Source organism: Lathamus discolor, chromosome 4 (genome assembly GCF_037157495.1).
Source record: "Lathamus discolor isolate bLatDis1 chromosome 4, bLatDis1.hap1, whole genome shotgun sequence".
Classification (NCBI taxonomy): Eukaryota; Metazoa; Chordata; class Aves; order Psittaciformes; family Psittacidae; genus Lathamus; species Lathamus discolor.
This window is the reverse complement of record NC_088887.1, coordinates 64,221,148-64,238,689: the sequence shown is the minus strand read 5'-3', so window position 1 is coordinate 64,238,689 and position 17,542 is coordinate 64,221,148. Positions and strand designations below refer to the sequence as shown.

The 17,542-nt window shown below is 39.2% G+C and overlaps 1 protein-coding gene across 5 annotated transcripts in view; it reads right to left on the bottom strand.

Annotated features, from left to right (window-relative positions):
- GCC2 (GRIP and coiled-coil domain containing 2) overlaps nt 1-16,240 on the bottom strand; it is a 28,879-nt gene extending 12,639 nt beyond the window's left edge. For 2 of the 5 annotated variants that reach the window (XM_065677811.1, XM_065677813.1), the window contains exons 1-15: nt 16,136-16,215; nt 12,985-13,047; nt 12,271-12,355; nt 11,138-11,205; nt 10,011-10,115; nt 6,749-9,238; nt 5,994-6,063; nt 5,224-5,324; nt 5,045-5,143; nt 3,500-3,619; nt 2,272-2,436; nt 1,784-1,888; nt 999-1,161; nt 347-447; nt 152-229 (exon numbers count right to left, since the gene is read on the bottom strand). In XM_065677811.1, the coding sequence (XP_065533883.1) occupies nt 152-229; nt 347-447; nt 999-1,161; nt 1,784-1,888; nt 2,272-2,436; nt 3,500-3,619; nt 5,045-5,143; nt 5,224-5,324; nt 5,994-6,063; nt 6,749-9,238; nt 10,011-10,115; nt 11,138-11,205; nt 12,271-12,355; nt 12,985-13,047; nt 16,136-16,141 (3,819 nt within the window). In that variant the 5' untranslated portion in view covers nt 16,142-16,215. Of the gene's footprint in view, nt 1-151; nt 230-346; nt 448-998; nt 1,162-1,783; nt 1,889-2,271; nt 2,437-3,499; nt 3,620-5,044; nt 5,144-5,223; nt 5,325-5,993; nt 6,064-6,748; nt 9,239-10,010; nt 10,116-11,137; nt 11,206-12,270; nt 12,356-12,984; nt 13,048-14,737; nt 14,759-16,012; nt 16,031-16,135 lie in introns of those variants that run through there. The other 3 variants (XM_065677808.1, XM_065677810.1, XM_065677809.1) reach the window with 3 other exon arrangements.
- Nucleotides 16,241-17,542: the final 1,302 nt, after the last annotated feature.

Genomic DNA, 17,542 nt, shown 5'->3' with positions numbered 1-17,542 from the left:
ACAGTCAAAACTCATTTAATAAAGAGTAAATAACCTAGTACAGCCAGTAACCTTTTTATTTTTCAGCCTATATTCCATCCACCGAGTACAAATAACACCCTTATTACTTAAATAAGAAACCTTATAATAATAAAGAAGTGAAGTTTCTTGCCTTAAAGGCTTCCACTTGTTGTTGACTGGCTTCCAGTTCCCCTTTTAATGATGCCTCCAACATTAGATGGTCATTTTCCTGCATGATAAAATTATCTGGTTATTAAAAACCCCCAAATCTCAACAAGTTAATTCAGCCCATTTTTTAAAAGCTAGTTTAAAAATGGACTACACAGTCATTAACAAATGGACTTACAGCTTGTTTTGAATCAGCCAGTTCTTTTTTGGTTTTCACCAGGAGTTGTTTTATCTTGGCATTTCTTTCCTCATCCTGTTGCATAGTTGACTGAAGTGACTCTAATGCAGAAAACACCAGTTATATGCAAAAGAAACTTTCCCTCCTGTATTTCCTTAAAAATATTAGAAACTATTTAACCAAAATCTGACATATTTCTTAAGAGCTGCAAATAAGTAGCTTATAGTAAGTTTAGTATCCTATTCCCAAGTACCACTAAAATCTTCAAAGAAATGAAATTGTTTTGAGACTTACAGTTAAGGATAGTAAGAAATGAATTTTTCAACCACACACTAACTAGTGAACTTTTATGAGTGTGGTATGTCAGAATGAAAACCCTTGTCAGTCACCAACTTTCAGAACTTATGATGAACTGTGTTTGTACCCGATTCTATTATTAAGTTAATCAGGCAGGCAATCTGGCTTTTATTTACTGACTACTGCATCAACTTAGTAAAGGTTCCTTTATGGAAAAGTAATTTTGACTATGCAACAGTCTAGTATCCCTGCAAAACTTCCTCAAGTCAATGAGTGAGAGAAGTTTTTTCTGGATGCTACATTTTATCATTACTAACTATACCATAGTGATTCTTGCTGTTTATACATTACTCACTTATTTCTTCCTGTAGGGTCTCTTGCTTTTGTTTCTGAATCCCTGTCTCCTGCTCAAGATCTTCTATTTTGCTGTCTTTATCAGTGATCTTCTGATTAAGTTCTTTTACTAGCCTTTCATAATCAGCTATTTCCATATCCATCAGTGTACTTTTTTGAGCATCCTGCAAATTACACACAATGAAGTTACAGCTTACTATCTGCCTATAACATTTATTTTTTTTAGTTATATTAAAAAACTGTATTACCCATCTAAAAAAAAAAAACCTTTATAGCTATCCACATCCACAAGCAACACCCATCCATCAGGTTTCCATATCCTCAGCAAATAATCTGTTTATAAACAAAAACCAGAAGCTTTGAATAAGTTGTTGCTGATTTTAAGAATTTTACTAGTAGGCATTTTGCAGATTTTAGTTTCTATGATCTTCAGTCCTTACAAGGGCAGTTTCTGAATAGTGCTTCATACAAGTACTCCAGACATCTGAGTGCTATCCCTATTTTGACTGATGACAGCCCACATAACCCAAGCTAAAGCAAACAAAAACTTAAAACTCAACCAACCAACCAAAAATCCCCTAACCCAACACCCCCCAAAACCTCCCAACAAATCCGAAAGTACACATCACGTCTCCAAACATAAAACCAAGGGTAAAAGCCTTACGTTTTCCCTTTTGCAAACCTTGCCTTTTGAATCCTCAGAACAGAAAGGGAGACATTCAACACAGCAAGATGGGCCAAAATCTTTGGTAGTCCATTAAGCATTAACACAAACAGTAACTCTACCTTTCTGGCCAGCTCTAATTCTTGCATAGTTTTCTGCAGATGTTTCTTTTCCTTCTGAAGTTGCATCTGAAGCTCCTCCATTTCTCGGAGAGCACCACTATGTTCCTGAAATTCAAATCCTTCTCAATTATGCTGGCCAATTTCAAAATAGATGTCAGCATCTATTTATGCTTACATACACACACTTAGGTTGTACAGAGATAATTGATTACTTTTTTGTTTGCTTTAGGAAACCACCAGGAACCAAAGAAAACCCCGAATTATGAAGTGTTTTTTCACATTCTGTCATCCCCAGCCTACTCTAAGTGACAGCCTTGCAAAATTCATTCAGTGAACAGATCAAGCCCTCAAAAAAAGACTGAGTCAAGTAACAAGAAGAGAAAGTATAGTACTTGTTCTATAAAAACTACAGTTTACAATGGTCTAACAGAAGCCACATCCCCTGAAAGCAATGCTTTAGCTCATGTACCATCTCTACAGAATACTACCTTTGTTTTCTGTTCTTTTAGAAGCTTTTCAGCTTCTAGTTCTTTGTCAGCCTTTGCCTTGGCTTTTTGTATCTCCAGTATCTGAGTTTCCAGCAGCTTAGCATTATGTTGCAGTGTTTCAACACGAGCGAGGAGGTCTTCATTAGCAGAGCGTAACTGATCATGCTGAAATAACAATAGTGAAAAGATAAAAAAACGTAATCTGTCAAAGTTGCATGCAAATTCAGCCAAGATATTGTCTATAGTTAAAACACAAACTCTGATTTCTATGCAGCTCCCTTACAACAGCACTCCTGCAAGTAAGTCTTCTCCATCTAACTGTTTTAAACCATACTAAGAAATAGGCTAAATTAAAGTCACCAGCACAATTTGATTACTTTGTTCAGAGTCTCTATAATGCAGATTAAGAATGAAGTGAAAGAAGCTGCTAATTACCTAACCAGTGTTTTTATTTACAACATACTTCGTAACGAACTTGAAAAATTCAAGGCCTGCATAATCAGCAAAATTCATACTACTATTTGCCATTTCTTGCTATGCTATTCACTACTAGCTTCCATTTATAAGGAAACTGTGGTCTAGGTGGATCTTCAGTGTAATTACTTATGGGGCCTGGGAGTTTAAATCCTAAATCCCATACTTGCTGCAGTTAGCTTTACAAAAAAATGCATCTCACAGCTGCTTAATTACTATCTTACACTCTTGCAAACGCCACTATAGTACTCTACAATGCATCCTGATGTCTCATCCTTGTGAAAGATGCAGAACCCCATAATTAATTTAGTATGTTTAAACACAACTGTCTATTAAACAACAAAACCACATTTTGTCTAAGAAGCAGAAGAAAAAAAACCCCACAAAACCAGTGAAACAGGTGAAGGTGCTGTACTTCAAGAGAAGCGTATATAGATGTGAAACCAGTGACAGAATGTAAGTTTGATACTTTTTTTGTTTATATATATCTGGTAGATGCAGCAGAGTTGTATGGCTGAACCAAGCCAGAAGTGATCACTTGCTCTTTTCTGTAAGTTGACCTGGGGTAAATTAAATCTTCCTACTGAAAAAGCCAGACATTCTAGATATATTTACCTTTGTCACAGCCCAGAGACAGAATACCAGAAGCTGAAAAACTAAAAACAAACCAAACAACCCTGATTTTCTAGTCACTATTCAAAACACACTTAAGATTATGAAACTATACATAGTAGCAATCACATACAGAACTGACCTGCTGGGATGACACCTGTAGCTGTCTTGTGAGGTCTTCTATCTGATGTTCAAGATTATTTGCTCTGCCTTTTTCAGAATCCAGCTGTTCTCCTTGCTTATCATATTCTATCAAAAGATTCTTAACACATACAAACACAAACCCATAATTTTTTACAATATACATTGCATAAGCATATTGTATACCTCAGATGCTTACTTATCTTCCTAATATTTCAGCATATGAGTTGTCTTACTGCAACACTGGCATATCAGAATGAAATTAAAGCTATTATTCCATCATAGGCTCTGGAGAAACCCTTTTCAGTTCATGAAATTCTAAAGTGATTCAGGTCAGAAAAGACCTCGGGAAGTCTACATTCAACCTCCTGCTTAAAGCAGGGTCAGCAGTGAGATCAAAACAGCTTGCTCAGAGCTTTCTCCAGTCCGGTCTTCCCTGCCTGGAAACGACCTGCCTCCAAGGATGGAGATGGCACTGCCTATCTGGGCAACACCTTCCAAAGCTTGACGATCCTCACAGGGCAAAAATAGGGCAATGCATCCAGTTGGAATCTCTCATTTCAATTTAGGACTACTGTCTCTCATCTTGCACCACCATTAATAACATGATTCTGTTCCTTTGGTAATGTCTTTGTAGGTACTGGAAGGCTCCTATTAGGTCCCTCTCAAGTCTTCTCCAGACTGAGTAACTTCTCAGCCTTGTACATCACTTATTCCAGTCCCTTAATCCTGATGTATGTGTACTCCATCACTTTCTCCAGGTCACTTCTGAAGTTAAACAGGACAGGTCCCAGCATAGACCCCTTTGGTACCCTATTTGCTACTGGCATCTACTACAGGCCATTAATTGCTACACTCTAAGACAAACCATGCAACTGTTTTTTAAGCACCCATTCAGTTGTTTTCCCATTTAGATCATAAAGTCCTAGTGTAGATACCAGAGTACTGTGAGAGAGGATCAAAGGCCTTCCTGAAGTCAAGGTAAGTGACAGGCCCTGTTCTTCTCGCATCCACAATTCCAACTGTTTTATCATGGCAGGCAATCAGATTAATCAGACACAATTTACTCTTGGTGAATCGATGCTGACTGTCCCTAGTCACCTGCTTCTGCTTCATGTGCCCAAAGACATGCTCCAAGACTTGCTCCTGGGGAATTGCTAGTTTATGTCTTTTTCACTTAAGGACTTTCTAACTGATCACAAATTCAACATACTCTTAAGAACTTATAAGGATTTATGTTTTGCCTCAGCAATATTATTTGCTATGTATGATGCTGGATTTGAAAGGTTTAAAATACCATCCAATAGAAAGGAAGTGCCTTATTCCCTTCTGCCAGCAGCCACACAGTTTTGCTGCTAGAACCTTGCATTTCTAGACTTGGGTACTCAACTGCACTGACACAATTTCTTTTGCTAAACATTTTTGTGCAAACAAATAGCAATATATATATATATACACACACACACACACACATACAGGCTAGGCTTCAAAAGGAAAGCTTTTTCTGACTGTTAACTGTCTTTTGTAAATATAGTACTATTCTTACCTTATAGCTTTCAGCTCCTTGAATGACATCTTTCATTGAAGCAGACAACTGATCTTTTTCTGAGCGAGCCAACTCCAATTCTTCCCTCAGAGTTTGCATCTTTTTAAAAAGAAACGCGTGTCATTAAAACAGAACCCCACATGCAGAATGTTCTTCACATGAAGAAGCAGTCAGGGTACCTCTTTTCGGCTGGCATCTAATTCTTTCTTCGCTTTCACAGCAACAACCTTGATTTTATTTAGCTTCTCTCCTTTTTCTGCAGATTCTTTTTCAAGCCTTCCTAAAATATATAAATGAGAAAGTGAAAAATATGCCTCACCTCTCCTCTCCCCCAAGAATTGAAATTAAATTCCATTAGAACATAAATAAGAGCATGACTTGAAACTAAAATATAAAGCAGGAGGAGATGTTTAGATGTTTCATTCAGTTAAGCATTTAAATTTAAGCCAAAACGTCCAGCCGCATAGACAGCTTGGGGACAATCTTTCCCTGTTTCAGAGGCTTCCATCACACTTAATGTTAAGAGCCATATTCCTGTCTACTCTACATAAAATTGTAACAACTCAGAACCATTTCCTTTCTAATGTGTTGAGATAACTGCAATGAGGCAACAGCAATTTTGCCATAGCATTGCTTTCCTCTCTTCTTGGCAGCCTTAGGGATTCTTATTGACAAAATTATTTCCCATATTTACAAATTAAAATTAAATCCACTACACCATTTACAGCCATATGCACACAGGAAGAAAAGACCTTAAGAAATATAAAATCTAAGATAGCTAACAACATTTTAAATCCTTAATGGAAGGAATGTTGTAGGAAGTTGCATTGATTATCTACTTCTCACCTTCCTTGGCTGTAGGAAATACAGGACAATTATGCAGAAAAACAAAAGCTAACAATCCAAAACTCCAAACTGTTTACATGAAAGAGAACAGTGAGAAAGATACCAATTTTTTCCTGAAGGTCTGCTACTGAAGACTTTTGATCAGTTTTCTCAGCCATTGTCTCCACTGAATTCTGTATTATAAACAAAAGATAAGAAGTATTACAAAAATGTCTGTGATGTTTTGACCCGAACAAGCCACCAGAAGTTTCAGCTACAGCTGGACTATGTCTACATTCTGACTATCAAGAAACTCTTTATTTGCAATTTCCTATCAGCTTTGTAACTGAAAAGCATAATTATGATGAAAGGAAAACATTCCAACCTTTTAACAGCTGCTTTCCATCCTGTTCGAGGACAAAAAAAAAAAAGGGAGATCGCTAATTCTGCAGCTGTCAGTTTTACCTACTCATCAGTTCCCAGGACCTGAAGTTAGGAGTAGATAACGCAGATCAAGCGGGAGTTTTGTTTGAGATGGAACCATAGAAATATAGAGGTGAAAGATTATAAGGTTGGTTAGTCCATCTAGTTAAATGATTACTGAGGGGTATTGATAGGAAGAGAGGTTGAAATACAAGCAACTTTTGTCAACAGATCATTACGATTGCTTTGGTTTTGTTGTTTATTCCTGGGGGAAAGGAGGAGATTTTGAGGTGCTAGGAAACTCAGAAACATGTTATATTTATAGAAGAGAAACTCACTTTCAGGCCAAGGGAAGAAAAAAGAAAAAGAAGAAAAAGAGAATTGAAAGTATTTTTTGAACCTTAATTCTGAAGACTTTAGAGGTTTAGTCTGTATACTTCAATAACAAAATATAACCTTTAGAGAATTCAGTTCTTCTTTCACATTTCTAAGTTCAGTTTCCTTTTGTTCCAGAATGAAATTTAAGTTGTCTTGTTTCTCTGATCTTTTTTGATGTTCCTGTATTTGACTTTCATAAAAAGCAAGTTTTTGAGTAAGCTCTTCAGTATTAGCTAAAAGATCTTGATTTTCAATCCTTGTTTTTTCACTGGCATTCTTCAGCTCCTGGAGATCACACTGAAGTGCTTCTTTTTCAGACAACAGTTCTTCCAATTCTTCTTTCAAGAGTTCCTTTTCTTTTTCCAAATCCTGAATCAGGGATCTATGTTCTGTATATTGAGCTGCATTTTCTTCCTCTATCCTCTCAACTTCCCGCTGCAACTGAAGAACTTCCTCCTCCTTCTGCAGAGCAAGGCACTGCTGCTGTTTTAGTTTGGACATGTATTCATTTGCAATTTCTAACAAGTTAAGAGAATCACACTCTTCACTGTAACCCGAAACACTGGACTCCACTTGCTCAAGTAAGTGGTACAGCTGAGTTCTCACAAGAGATCTGTGCTCTTGTTCACTTTCAAGTAATGTTGATATGTGGTCTTTTTCTGCAGTCATCATTTGTAGTTTCTTTTCTAAGTTTTCAGAATGCTCTTTCAACACCAACCAACCATCTTTTTCAGAGGTAATCTTTTCCAGCTCTTCATTTAATTTGCCTTTTTCATGAGTTATTTTCTTATTTTCCTCACGAAGAGTATATGCTTCAGATGAAAGGCTCTCTCTTTCACGCATCAGAGATTCAATCTGGTTTTCCAGTTGCTCTAGCATTTGAGCATTTTCATTCTTCCTAGTTAAAGCTTCATTCAGTCTCTCCATTAATTCTTCCACCTTTTTCTTCAGGTCAGTATTGTCCTGGTTAGCAACATCTATTTCTTGCTGAAATTCCTGAATTTTTCCTTGGTCTTGCTTGCACCTTTCATGAAGGGTTTTTCTCTCTTCACCCAAGCATTTCACTTCATTTAAAATATCCTTGTTTTGATCAGTAAGAGAAATAATCCTTTTCTCCAGTTCTTTTATAGCAGTCTCTTTTTGGTTGACGGAGCTTGTTATTGTGTTATTCTCCTCCTGTAGACTAAGAATTTTATATTTAAGTTCTTCTACATCTGGCTGATTAGATGACAATTTTTCTACTTCTTCCCGGAGGCGATTCACAGTTTCAAGAAGAACATCCTTTTCATTGAAAGCAGCCCGGAGTTTCTGTTGCAGTTCACTCACATCAGAAGCTTGCTGTTGTCTCATTGATTCAAACTCCTGGCTGATCTTTCCAGCAGATTCCCCTAGCTCAGTCTGTAGAGTTTCCATTGTTTCTCTCAGGCTGTTGTAACTGGACACTGCTTCTTCCTTCTCCTGAGTTAGCTTTTCAAGTTGGTCTCTAAGTTCCTGCATTTCAAAAACTAATGCCATCTTTTCTTTTTCAGAACCAGATAATAAAGTTTCACTTAGTTCAGCAATTTCTTTCTTATGTTGTTCTTTCAGAGTCTGAGTCTCTAACTTATGCTCTTTTACAGCAGTTTCACAGTGCTGTCTTGCTGCCTGAAGCTCCAATTTTAGTTTTTCAATTGCACAACAGTAGTCTTCTTTAGTAAGCTGCAATTCATTTATCTTAAAATCCAAGTCTTCCCTCTCACGAAAGTACTCATCCTTTATGTGATGGATTTCCTCTTCCAGTTTTAGTTTAACATTACTCATGTAAGTTAACTCATCTTTTAATATACTATGTTGGGACTGGAGCTCTTCCAAACTATGCTCCAGCTGCCTAACCTTTTCTTCCATTGTCGCTTCTGCACAAGATTCTTCTTGTGTATCTACAACGCCTACCTTGTTTTCTACATTTTTATTTAAGACTTCTCTCAGCTGCTCCAAGTCATATTCACGCTGGTCAGTACTAGCACATATTTCATCCTTCACATTTTTCTCTTTTATTAAGCCCTCCTCTGCCAAACTGTGCTGTAGCTGATTTATCTGACTTTGCTTTTCTTCATTTTCTCTAGAGGCTATTTCAATCTGATGCATCAATGTTGACACCTCTTCCTGATGGGCAATTTTTAATTGTTTAAGTTCTTCATTCAGAATTTTTATTTCATTATGGTAACACTCAGAGTTGCTTTTCACAGTTTCTTGCAGATTTGTCACTTCTTTGGTTTTGTCTTCATTCACAGTTTCCAACTGCTTGCTCAGACACAAAATTTGCTCCTCATAAGTAGATTTAATTCTTTGGACATCATCTTGTAATCTTTTAACTTCTTTTTGACTATCACTAAGACATTCAATATGTTCCATCAGCCCCATTTGTTTCTTCACTTGTTCTTCTAAATCCATTTTCAGCTTTGCTAAATCTTCATTGTGTTTACATTGTGCATTTGCTAATTCCCTCTTCAGAGCTTTTATTTCTTCCAGAGAGTCAGTACTTGATTGCTCCAGTTGCTGCTGCAATTCTGCTGTCTTAGCCACCGCAGCCTAAACAAACAGACGAATTATTAAATACTGGTAATTCTGTACACAGAATAGAAGTCCTTAGTTTTAAAGATTGCTACAGTTTTCAAATATCTAACTACATTAGGACAACTCAATTCAGAAGACACTTGCAGAGAGGACAAAAATGAATGAGAATGTAGAACGAGAAAGGAAAACTAAGTCTTAAATCATGTTTACCAGCATAACTTCACAAAATGGTCATGACAGAATTCAGCTTTAGCAACTATTCTGATAATGTATTAAAGACCAAATTGCTTTTAGTGCACCAGATTCAAGCATCTGGAATATAACAATATTCCTCAGTTGCAAGCAACTCCCTCTTGACTTCATTATCAAGTGAGATTACTGACATAATATAGATGCCTTGGCTGACAGGCTGCTTCCTGTGAATACCTGAATGTAAACCTTGTGTTTTCCACGGAAAGACAGATCTGACTGATTGAAGCTGTCATGTATGCAGAAAACTAATGTACAGACTGAATTCTTTTTGAACAGCTGTGGATCTAGCTGGTGCATACAAAATTTTTAGTATTTATACCCATTGCTTTAAAAACTATAAATTAAGAAATTTAGAAAATGGGCATTAACATATGAAGCCTTTAGGAGTTTTTCTGGGGGGGAGGGGGTTAGGTAAAAAAGACAAGTGAAGGAAAAGATTAAAATGAAAGTGAAATACAGAACAAGTAAAACTAAACAGTAAAAATAAACATAATTCTGAAATATTTTATTAATGTTCTACTGCTCATTTCAGTACCTCTGCTTCTTGCTTTCTCTGAACATTTTCCTTTTTCAGAGCTATGCACTGTTGCTCAGTTTCAGCTTTTTCCAGAAGTACAACATCCAGTCTTTCTGTGAGAGCCTGATTTAAGGGAGAAAGATCACTTAAAAAAGAATTCTTAACATTGGAAGCTTGATAAATTTTTGCAAACTGCAGGAACTCACATATGCTTAAATGACTTTATCAATTAAAAGAATGATTTTAAAAATTACTTTCAGCCCAAGTATCATAGAATCATAGAATAGTTAGGGTTGGAAAGGACCTTAAGATCATCTAGTTCCAAACCCCCTGCCATGGGCAGGGGCACCTCACACTAAACCATGTCACCTAAGCCCCTGTCCAACCTGGCCTTGAACACCCCCAGGGATGGAGCATTCGCAGCCTCCTTGGGCATCCCATTCCAGTGCCTCACCACCCTCACAGTAAAGAACTTCCTCCTTATATCTAACCTTAACAGACCTAGAATAGCAAGACTAAAACAATGATGTTGAATAATAGTTTCTGTTCAAAATTGTATTTCTGATCAGCACATATTTTATCAGCAGGTGGTAGTGGAAGCTCACCTTCTGTAGAAAAGATATCTCCATCCAAATTATTAAAAACAATTTCCCAGTTGATAAATTCCTCCTCACTACCAATTTTTACTTTCATATGCTGTCTATGACCCTGACTTTGAGAAAGACAGATGTTCTTGCTACTTAAAAATTCCTGTTAACTCTTCTCAAAGTATTTCTTGTGACATGCAATTTTAATTATGGGTTTCTGATCTCACTGAATGACTATCTCAGGAGTTTTCTAAATGGCTAAAGTCCTTCCACAGTGGACATTCTAAACCAAAAGCCTGTCAAACCAGCTACACAAGGAAAAAGTCTTGCTGAGAAAGTTGTACAATTCCATACTATTCCTCACAAAATTGAGTGTTTTCTGAAAAGTGGAGGAAGGAGGAAAAAAGAGGGTTTAGGAAGAGTCCTGAATTTCCAAAAATTTATTACATCCAACTGGAATAACAGTTTTAAAGCTATTTACTGTTTACCAAATTATTTCTGTATATTTACTTCAGATAACATTGTGTAATGCATTAAAAATCCACCATGTATTCCTACCTGAATAATATCATCAGCTCCTCCAGTAGCTGCTTTAGATCTAAGCTCTTCAATTTCTTTCTCTAGTTCTTTAAAAAAAACAAAAAAAAGTACAGAAATTTCACAGCATGAATCAATGCTCCTTCACAGTAGCAAATTAAATGTAAATCCAGTGTGTAACGATGCTCCTATTTAAATCAGAAACACCTTTTATTTAATCTATTTTTGGTTGTTGTTTTTTTTTTTTTTTACTGAGTGATAGAAGGGGCTAATGGAAAGAGACTACTGCTTCTCAGGTCCTGACATTTAGCATAGTTTCCTAAGGAAGCAGAACTTCCTTGTTTGGGTAGAGGGACAATGGATAGAACTCAGTCTGATGATGATCTTACCTTCTATTTCATGATCAATTTAAGCCAGAGAAAAGATATTCAGTTCCTACTGGCTCTCTATAAGTAGGCAGCAGGCAGAAGAATAAGACCTTATGAATAACCCCACTGAGGAAAGGCCTAATATAGCCCAACCTATCCTTACTGTTTCACTGGGAACCTACTAACAGTCAGCATAACTGTAACTCCCAACAAGGGGAAGTGACACAGTGAAAGTCCAAATAGTGGACCACTATACAAAAAGGCATGGCAGAGAGAAGAACAGCACACAAGAGCACAGACCTACACAGGACAGTTTTAGTTGGTTAACACAAAATTTTGTTTGATACTTTTACAATTTCTTGTTAAAGCAGTAAATGATCAAATATAATGTAGTTAACCCTTTTAAAGAAGCCATTTTACTTTACAACAGTACTAATTATGCAAAAATCTGGCAGAGACATTCCGCCTCCCATCTGCTTCCTGAAAAGCAACAGGTATTCCTGCAACTGATACGTGGAAGAGACAATGACAAGTCCCATTTCAACTCCTGCACAAACTACGTTGTTCCATCATGCCACACTGCCAGATAAGAATTAATTTAAAACTTGACAAGCAATGCTTCTCTTTCTTCCCTTCCTTGCTTAAAGGACTTCAGTCCTTACCTTCCCACAAAAAAATAATGAAACTAGCATTTAAATCTACCTAGCAAAAATATGCACTGATATTTGAAAAGGTCCAATATTATCAAGCATTAAGGCAGAAACTGTTTTCTTCCCATTAAGGTACCTGTACATCTTGACTTCACTTTCTGTATAAGCATCACTTGCTTTTTTGCAAACTTGATGAGATCTTCTTTGGGTAATGTGTCCAGCTGTAAAAAAGGAAGTATTAGAGAAACCAGCTTCCTCTAATCTAGAGATAAACAGAAAGCAGGGCATTTTAGCATTCAACTCCAAGAAGCTAAATTTTAGGACAAGAAACTGTCTTAGCACACATTTGAAAGAACAGCCCAAGTTACTGCTGTGCTGTTATCAGATTTTGTTATTTCAAGAGCAGTAACAGAAACTACCTCCAATACTGTACTTTTCAAAAATCATTCTAGAACACAGAAATGGGCAGCACCAGTTAGAGAGGAAAACTCACTTGGGAAGGGCTACAATTCAGTAATATACTTTAAACAGTGTTTTGAAACTAGCATGCTGTAACATTAACGTGCACATTATGAAACAGACTGTTGCCAAAACTGCATGCTACTGATACTTTATAAAATATTATAACAGGAAGTGAACATATCAATAAGAGAATTTTCTTCCCCCTATATATTTTTCAAAACACCTTTGCCTAGTGTTTATAAATTGTTTTTTTTTTCAAGAAGTCCAGAAAACAGGGAACTGTTTAAAAATACCTTTATGTCTTCCTCTTAGTGACAGCTTGCAGGCTAAGCTGGAACCCATTCAATTACTGCTATCCAAATAAATGACATTTGTGAGGGCTGATTACCTTTGATTTGCCTGATCCTGGTGTGACAGAAGACGCCACCATCTCCTGCCCAGCATCCTGAACCTATAACAAAGTAAAGCACTATGGTGGATAACTGAACTTTTGAATGTAAGATTACTGAAAGAACCGAAAGCTGCAAACACCAAGAATAACTGAATATAACAAGAACTTGAAAAAAAACCCAAACATATTTGCAGGACTAGTCAGAAGGATAATGTAAAAAAAAAAAAAAAAATAAACAAAACTCTGATAGACATATATTGTGATTAGTACAATACAACAGCAGAATAGAAAACTACTGATTTCCAAACCAGTATGATCTGAGCTTAAGATTCCATTACCAAACTGAGATCTAGAGTTGATACACTACTCAAAAAGCATTCTATTTACAAGAGGTTACAAAGGCATGACTCACTATCTTGTTCTTAAAAGACTCATTAAAAAAAGGCATGAATAGAAAAAACATGTAGAGGAGCAGCAGTTAAGTCAAACTTTGGGAACCTTTCATCCACATATACCCCTAAACTTTGTTTTCTTTCTTTCTTAAACACACCTTACACTAGTTATCACTAAAATAGTTAGCCTAAAGAACAGAATTGAAAAGACTCTGCAAAGTCCAGGCTCTTTTGAACAAAATATAACAATTCTCCCACATGCACTATTTTTCCTTAGAAAACCACACTGGTTAGCACTAGAAGTCCTGGCCTGACACATATTTGAAAAGGCTTTGTAAATTCTGGGCTCCCTATTCCTAACATACATGCATAATGCATTCTACTGTAAACTTCCACAGATCTAATCTGGGAGACTATGTTACTTTACAGTGGTTTATACAAGATATGCTTACCTATATTCAGGATCATGAAGAAAGACATGTAACAGAGACTGGGCAAAGGAAAATGGGACACTTCCAATATATTAAGTGTAGCATTTCCAAGCTCTGACCTTTACACTGCTTTTTCCTTTGTACTAGCCTTTGTGTGCAAGTCTGAATAAAAGTGAAAGGGTGTACATATAATTATTTGGGGATTTATATAGCTAGGTGTTTGCATTTATATAGCTAGGTATGTATACATACATACCTTCAATTTGTTTGGCTATTCTCTTTATTCTGACAAAAACCCACCTTATAACAGAAGCTGGATCTAAACACTGATAGAATGGAGAATCACTAACAACTTCGAGAGAACAGCTGATACAGATAATAAGAAAGGTCATTAGAAATATGAGTTCAGGTACAGACCCAGGCAGTTACAGTTTTCTCTCTGTATCACATTGGCTTGAGGTCTTTTTTTTTTGAGATGGCAGAAATAAACTTATTAGAAAATAAGGTGCCTGTTAAACATAAATACTGCATTAAAAAAAGAAACTATATAAGTTTCAGATTTCCTTGGTATACAAAGCTGTGTCAACATTTACATCCGTAATATTTCAGCACCGCAGTTAGTAAAACAGTCCCTACAACCCGTACACTTCCACAGTGTAATTAAGTATAACAAATTGTACGTACTGTTTAGAAAATGATAGCATATGTCTCCTCATGCTACAGTTCAGTCAGATGGATCTACACATTACTTTTACTCTCCTTTAAGCTAATACACAGAAGGGCAGAACTATGTATCATGTAACACAACACATCCAGTTTTGCTGTTCTGGTAACATAAACCATAAGAAGCTTGTAGAATGTAGAGGATTTCACCAATCTGAATTGAGTAACAACGAGGAAGATGAGCTAATACAAAAATCCTAATACCTTCATTGATTAGGTGCATCTGAGATGTGAGTCAGCAGATAGTAGGCACACTTCTAAGCACTGAATCCTGCAAGTTTTCATTCAACCATTTTGAAATGAAGGCATGCTCCCATGCTTTACAAATGCATATATACATACATATATATACACACATACATACACATATTTAATTTAAAACCTACTTTATCTACACTAAGGTGTTTCTAAGCCAGTTTATCATGTTCTGTGTATTTTAATTGCTATCCACCCTTTACTTTTGCAATAGCTTAACATACTCCTGAAAAGCCTAACAGATACAGAAATGCAATATATTAGACTTTGATGCAAACTGTGGCAGTAATGACCATTACAAACAGTGACTTTCTGAGCAGCATGCAACTTTTAGACACCACCAACTCTACTCATACCAAGTAACATTAAAACACCTTTTGAGTTATTACTTCAGCCAGCGGAGGCATTAAACCTCTATTAGAATGCATGCAGCTCAGAAACTACCATAGAATTATAGAATCACAGAATGGTTTGGGTTGGAAGGGACCTTAAAGCTCATCCAGTTCCAACCCCCCTGCCATGGGCAAGGACACCTTCCACTAAACCAGATTGCTCAAAGGCCCGTCCAGTCTGGCCTTGAACGCTACTAGAGATGGAGCATCCACAGCTTCTCTGGGCAACCTGTGCCAGTGCCTCACCACCCAGATGAGTTACTTTCATGTAGGAGTTTTAACGTCTTAAAAGCTGCCTTTGGATTTGCCCTGGTGTTTACTAGATACTTCGGTAATTTTACTTGCTTGTGTTGGGAGGCATTTCATAGTTGACATACTGTGAACACATGAGATCATCTCAGCAGAAACGGAACGCTTATTCACCCGTGGGTACCCTTAAAGAACAACCACGCAACACACTGTCATCCGAGTGTTCCTTCCTGTGACTAGGCACCGGCTGATCTCCCCCAGCCGTGCCAACAGCGACATCCCCACCTCCTCTCCAGAGGCACTAAGCAAGCCCTGGAGCCCGCACCAGCACCTACACTGCCGCAGGCCGGGACCAGAGGGCCCATTCCCACCCACACCCCCCGCGCAGGCGGCCTTCCCTCAGCGCAGCCGCCCCACGGGGCTGCACCGCACCGCACCGCACCGCACCGCACCGCACCGCACCGCACCGCACCGCGCCGCGGGCAGGCGCGGAGGAGGCGCTGGCCCCGCGCCACCGGCAGCCGCTGGGGGGCTGCGCACAAAAGGGGGTGCGCGGAGAACGGAAGGCCTGGCGCGCACCTACCGCGTACGGCAGCCCAAGGTCGTGCGTCCCCCGGCCCCCTTCCTCAGCTGCCGACTCCCCCTCCCCGGCGGCTGCGCGAGCCTCCCCCCCTTCCTTCCTCATCCTCGCCTGCCGCCCTTTTACCTCCATGGCGGGGCCGGCTGGCTGCAGGGGCGGGGAGAGCGCGGCGGCACAGCAGCCGCTGTCAGCACCGCTACATCCTCCACGACCCACTTCCGCCTCCGTCATCCCCGCACGCCCGTAACGCAGCGCCGAGCCGGCGGGCCGCCAAGCAACGTCCGTCACCTGAGTCCCGCCCCTACCCACCGCGGCCCGCCCAGTGCTGCGCGGCGGTCTAACGGGGAGGGGTGGAAGGGGGCTGTCATGTGGGGCAGCCATATCGGGCCGAGACTGCCTGGCGCGGGTTGTACTGCAGGCGGGCTGCCTCGGGGGCTAACCCGACCGGCCCGAGCCAGGGGCTGCAGGCGGCGCTGGTAGCCGCACGCTCTCCGTCTAGTGATAGCGGCACAAAGGAAGGGGTACGGCCGCAGCGTGGGCGTGCCCCGCCGTTTCTCGTGCTGATGGGCTCCGGGGGTACGAGCTGGTGCGAGGGCACCTGAGAGTGCGGGGAGCGTGTTAGGAGGCGAACGCGTCTCACTGTCACCGTGAGGAGATGGGGAGGTGAACAGCTATGTGCTCAGGCAGGCACTGGTGGATGGAAGACCCTGTTTTTAATTTCTTCATGGAAGCACAGAGTGATTTAAGTTATTGAGTTTATAAAATTATTGTGGTAGAACAAGGGGTAAAGGATTAAAACTTAAACAGGGGAAGTTTAGGTTAGGTATAAGGAAGAAGTTCTTTACTGGGAGGGTGGTGAGGCACTGGAATGGGTTGCCCAGGGAGGTTGTGAATGCTCCATCCCTGGCGGTGTTCAAGGCCAGGTTGGACAGAGCCTTGAGTCATGTTTAGTGTGAGGTGTCCCTGCCCATAGCAGGGGGGGTGGAACTAGATGATCTTAAGGTCCTTTCCAACCCTAACTGTTCTATGATTCTATGATTTAGTATCTGAAGGGGGCCTACAAGGATGCCAGAGAGGGACTTTTCATCAGGGACTGTAGCAATAGGAGAAGGGACAGTGGGCTCGAACTTAAATAGGGGAGATTTAGTTTAAGTATAAGGAAGAAGTTCTTTACTGTGAGGGTGGTGAGGCACTGGAACAGGTTGCCTAAAGTTGTAAATGCTCCATCCCTGATAGTGTTCAGGTCCAGGCTGAACAGGGCTTTGAGCAACCTGGTCTAGTGGAAGGTGGCCCAGCTCATGGCAGGGGGTTGGAACTACGTGAACTTCAATTTCCCTTCCAAACCAAACTATTCTGTGATTCTATTTATCAGACATTGGCTGTGAAAGACTACCAGAGTAAACAGCATAAGCCAAGTATAATGGCTTGTAGTTCATTTTTTTGTAAAAGACGCTTTTATGACCATTTGGGTAGGTGTTCATTACCTATTTTAGAGGGCATACATCTTTTATTGTAGTCACGCATGCACTTTGG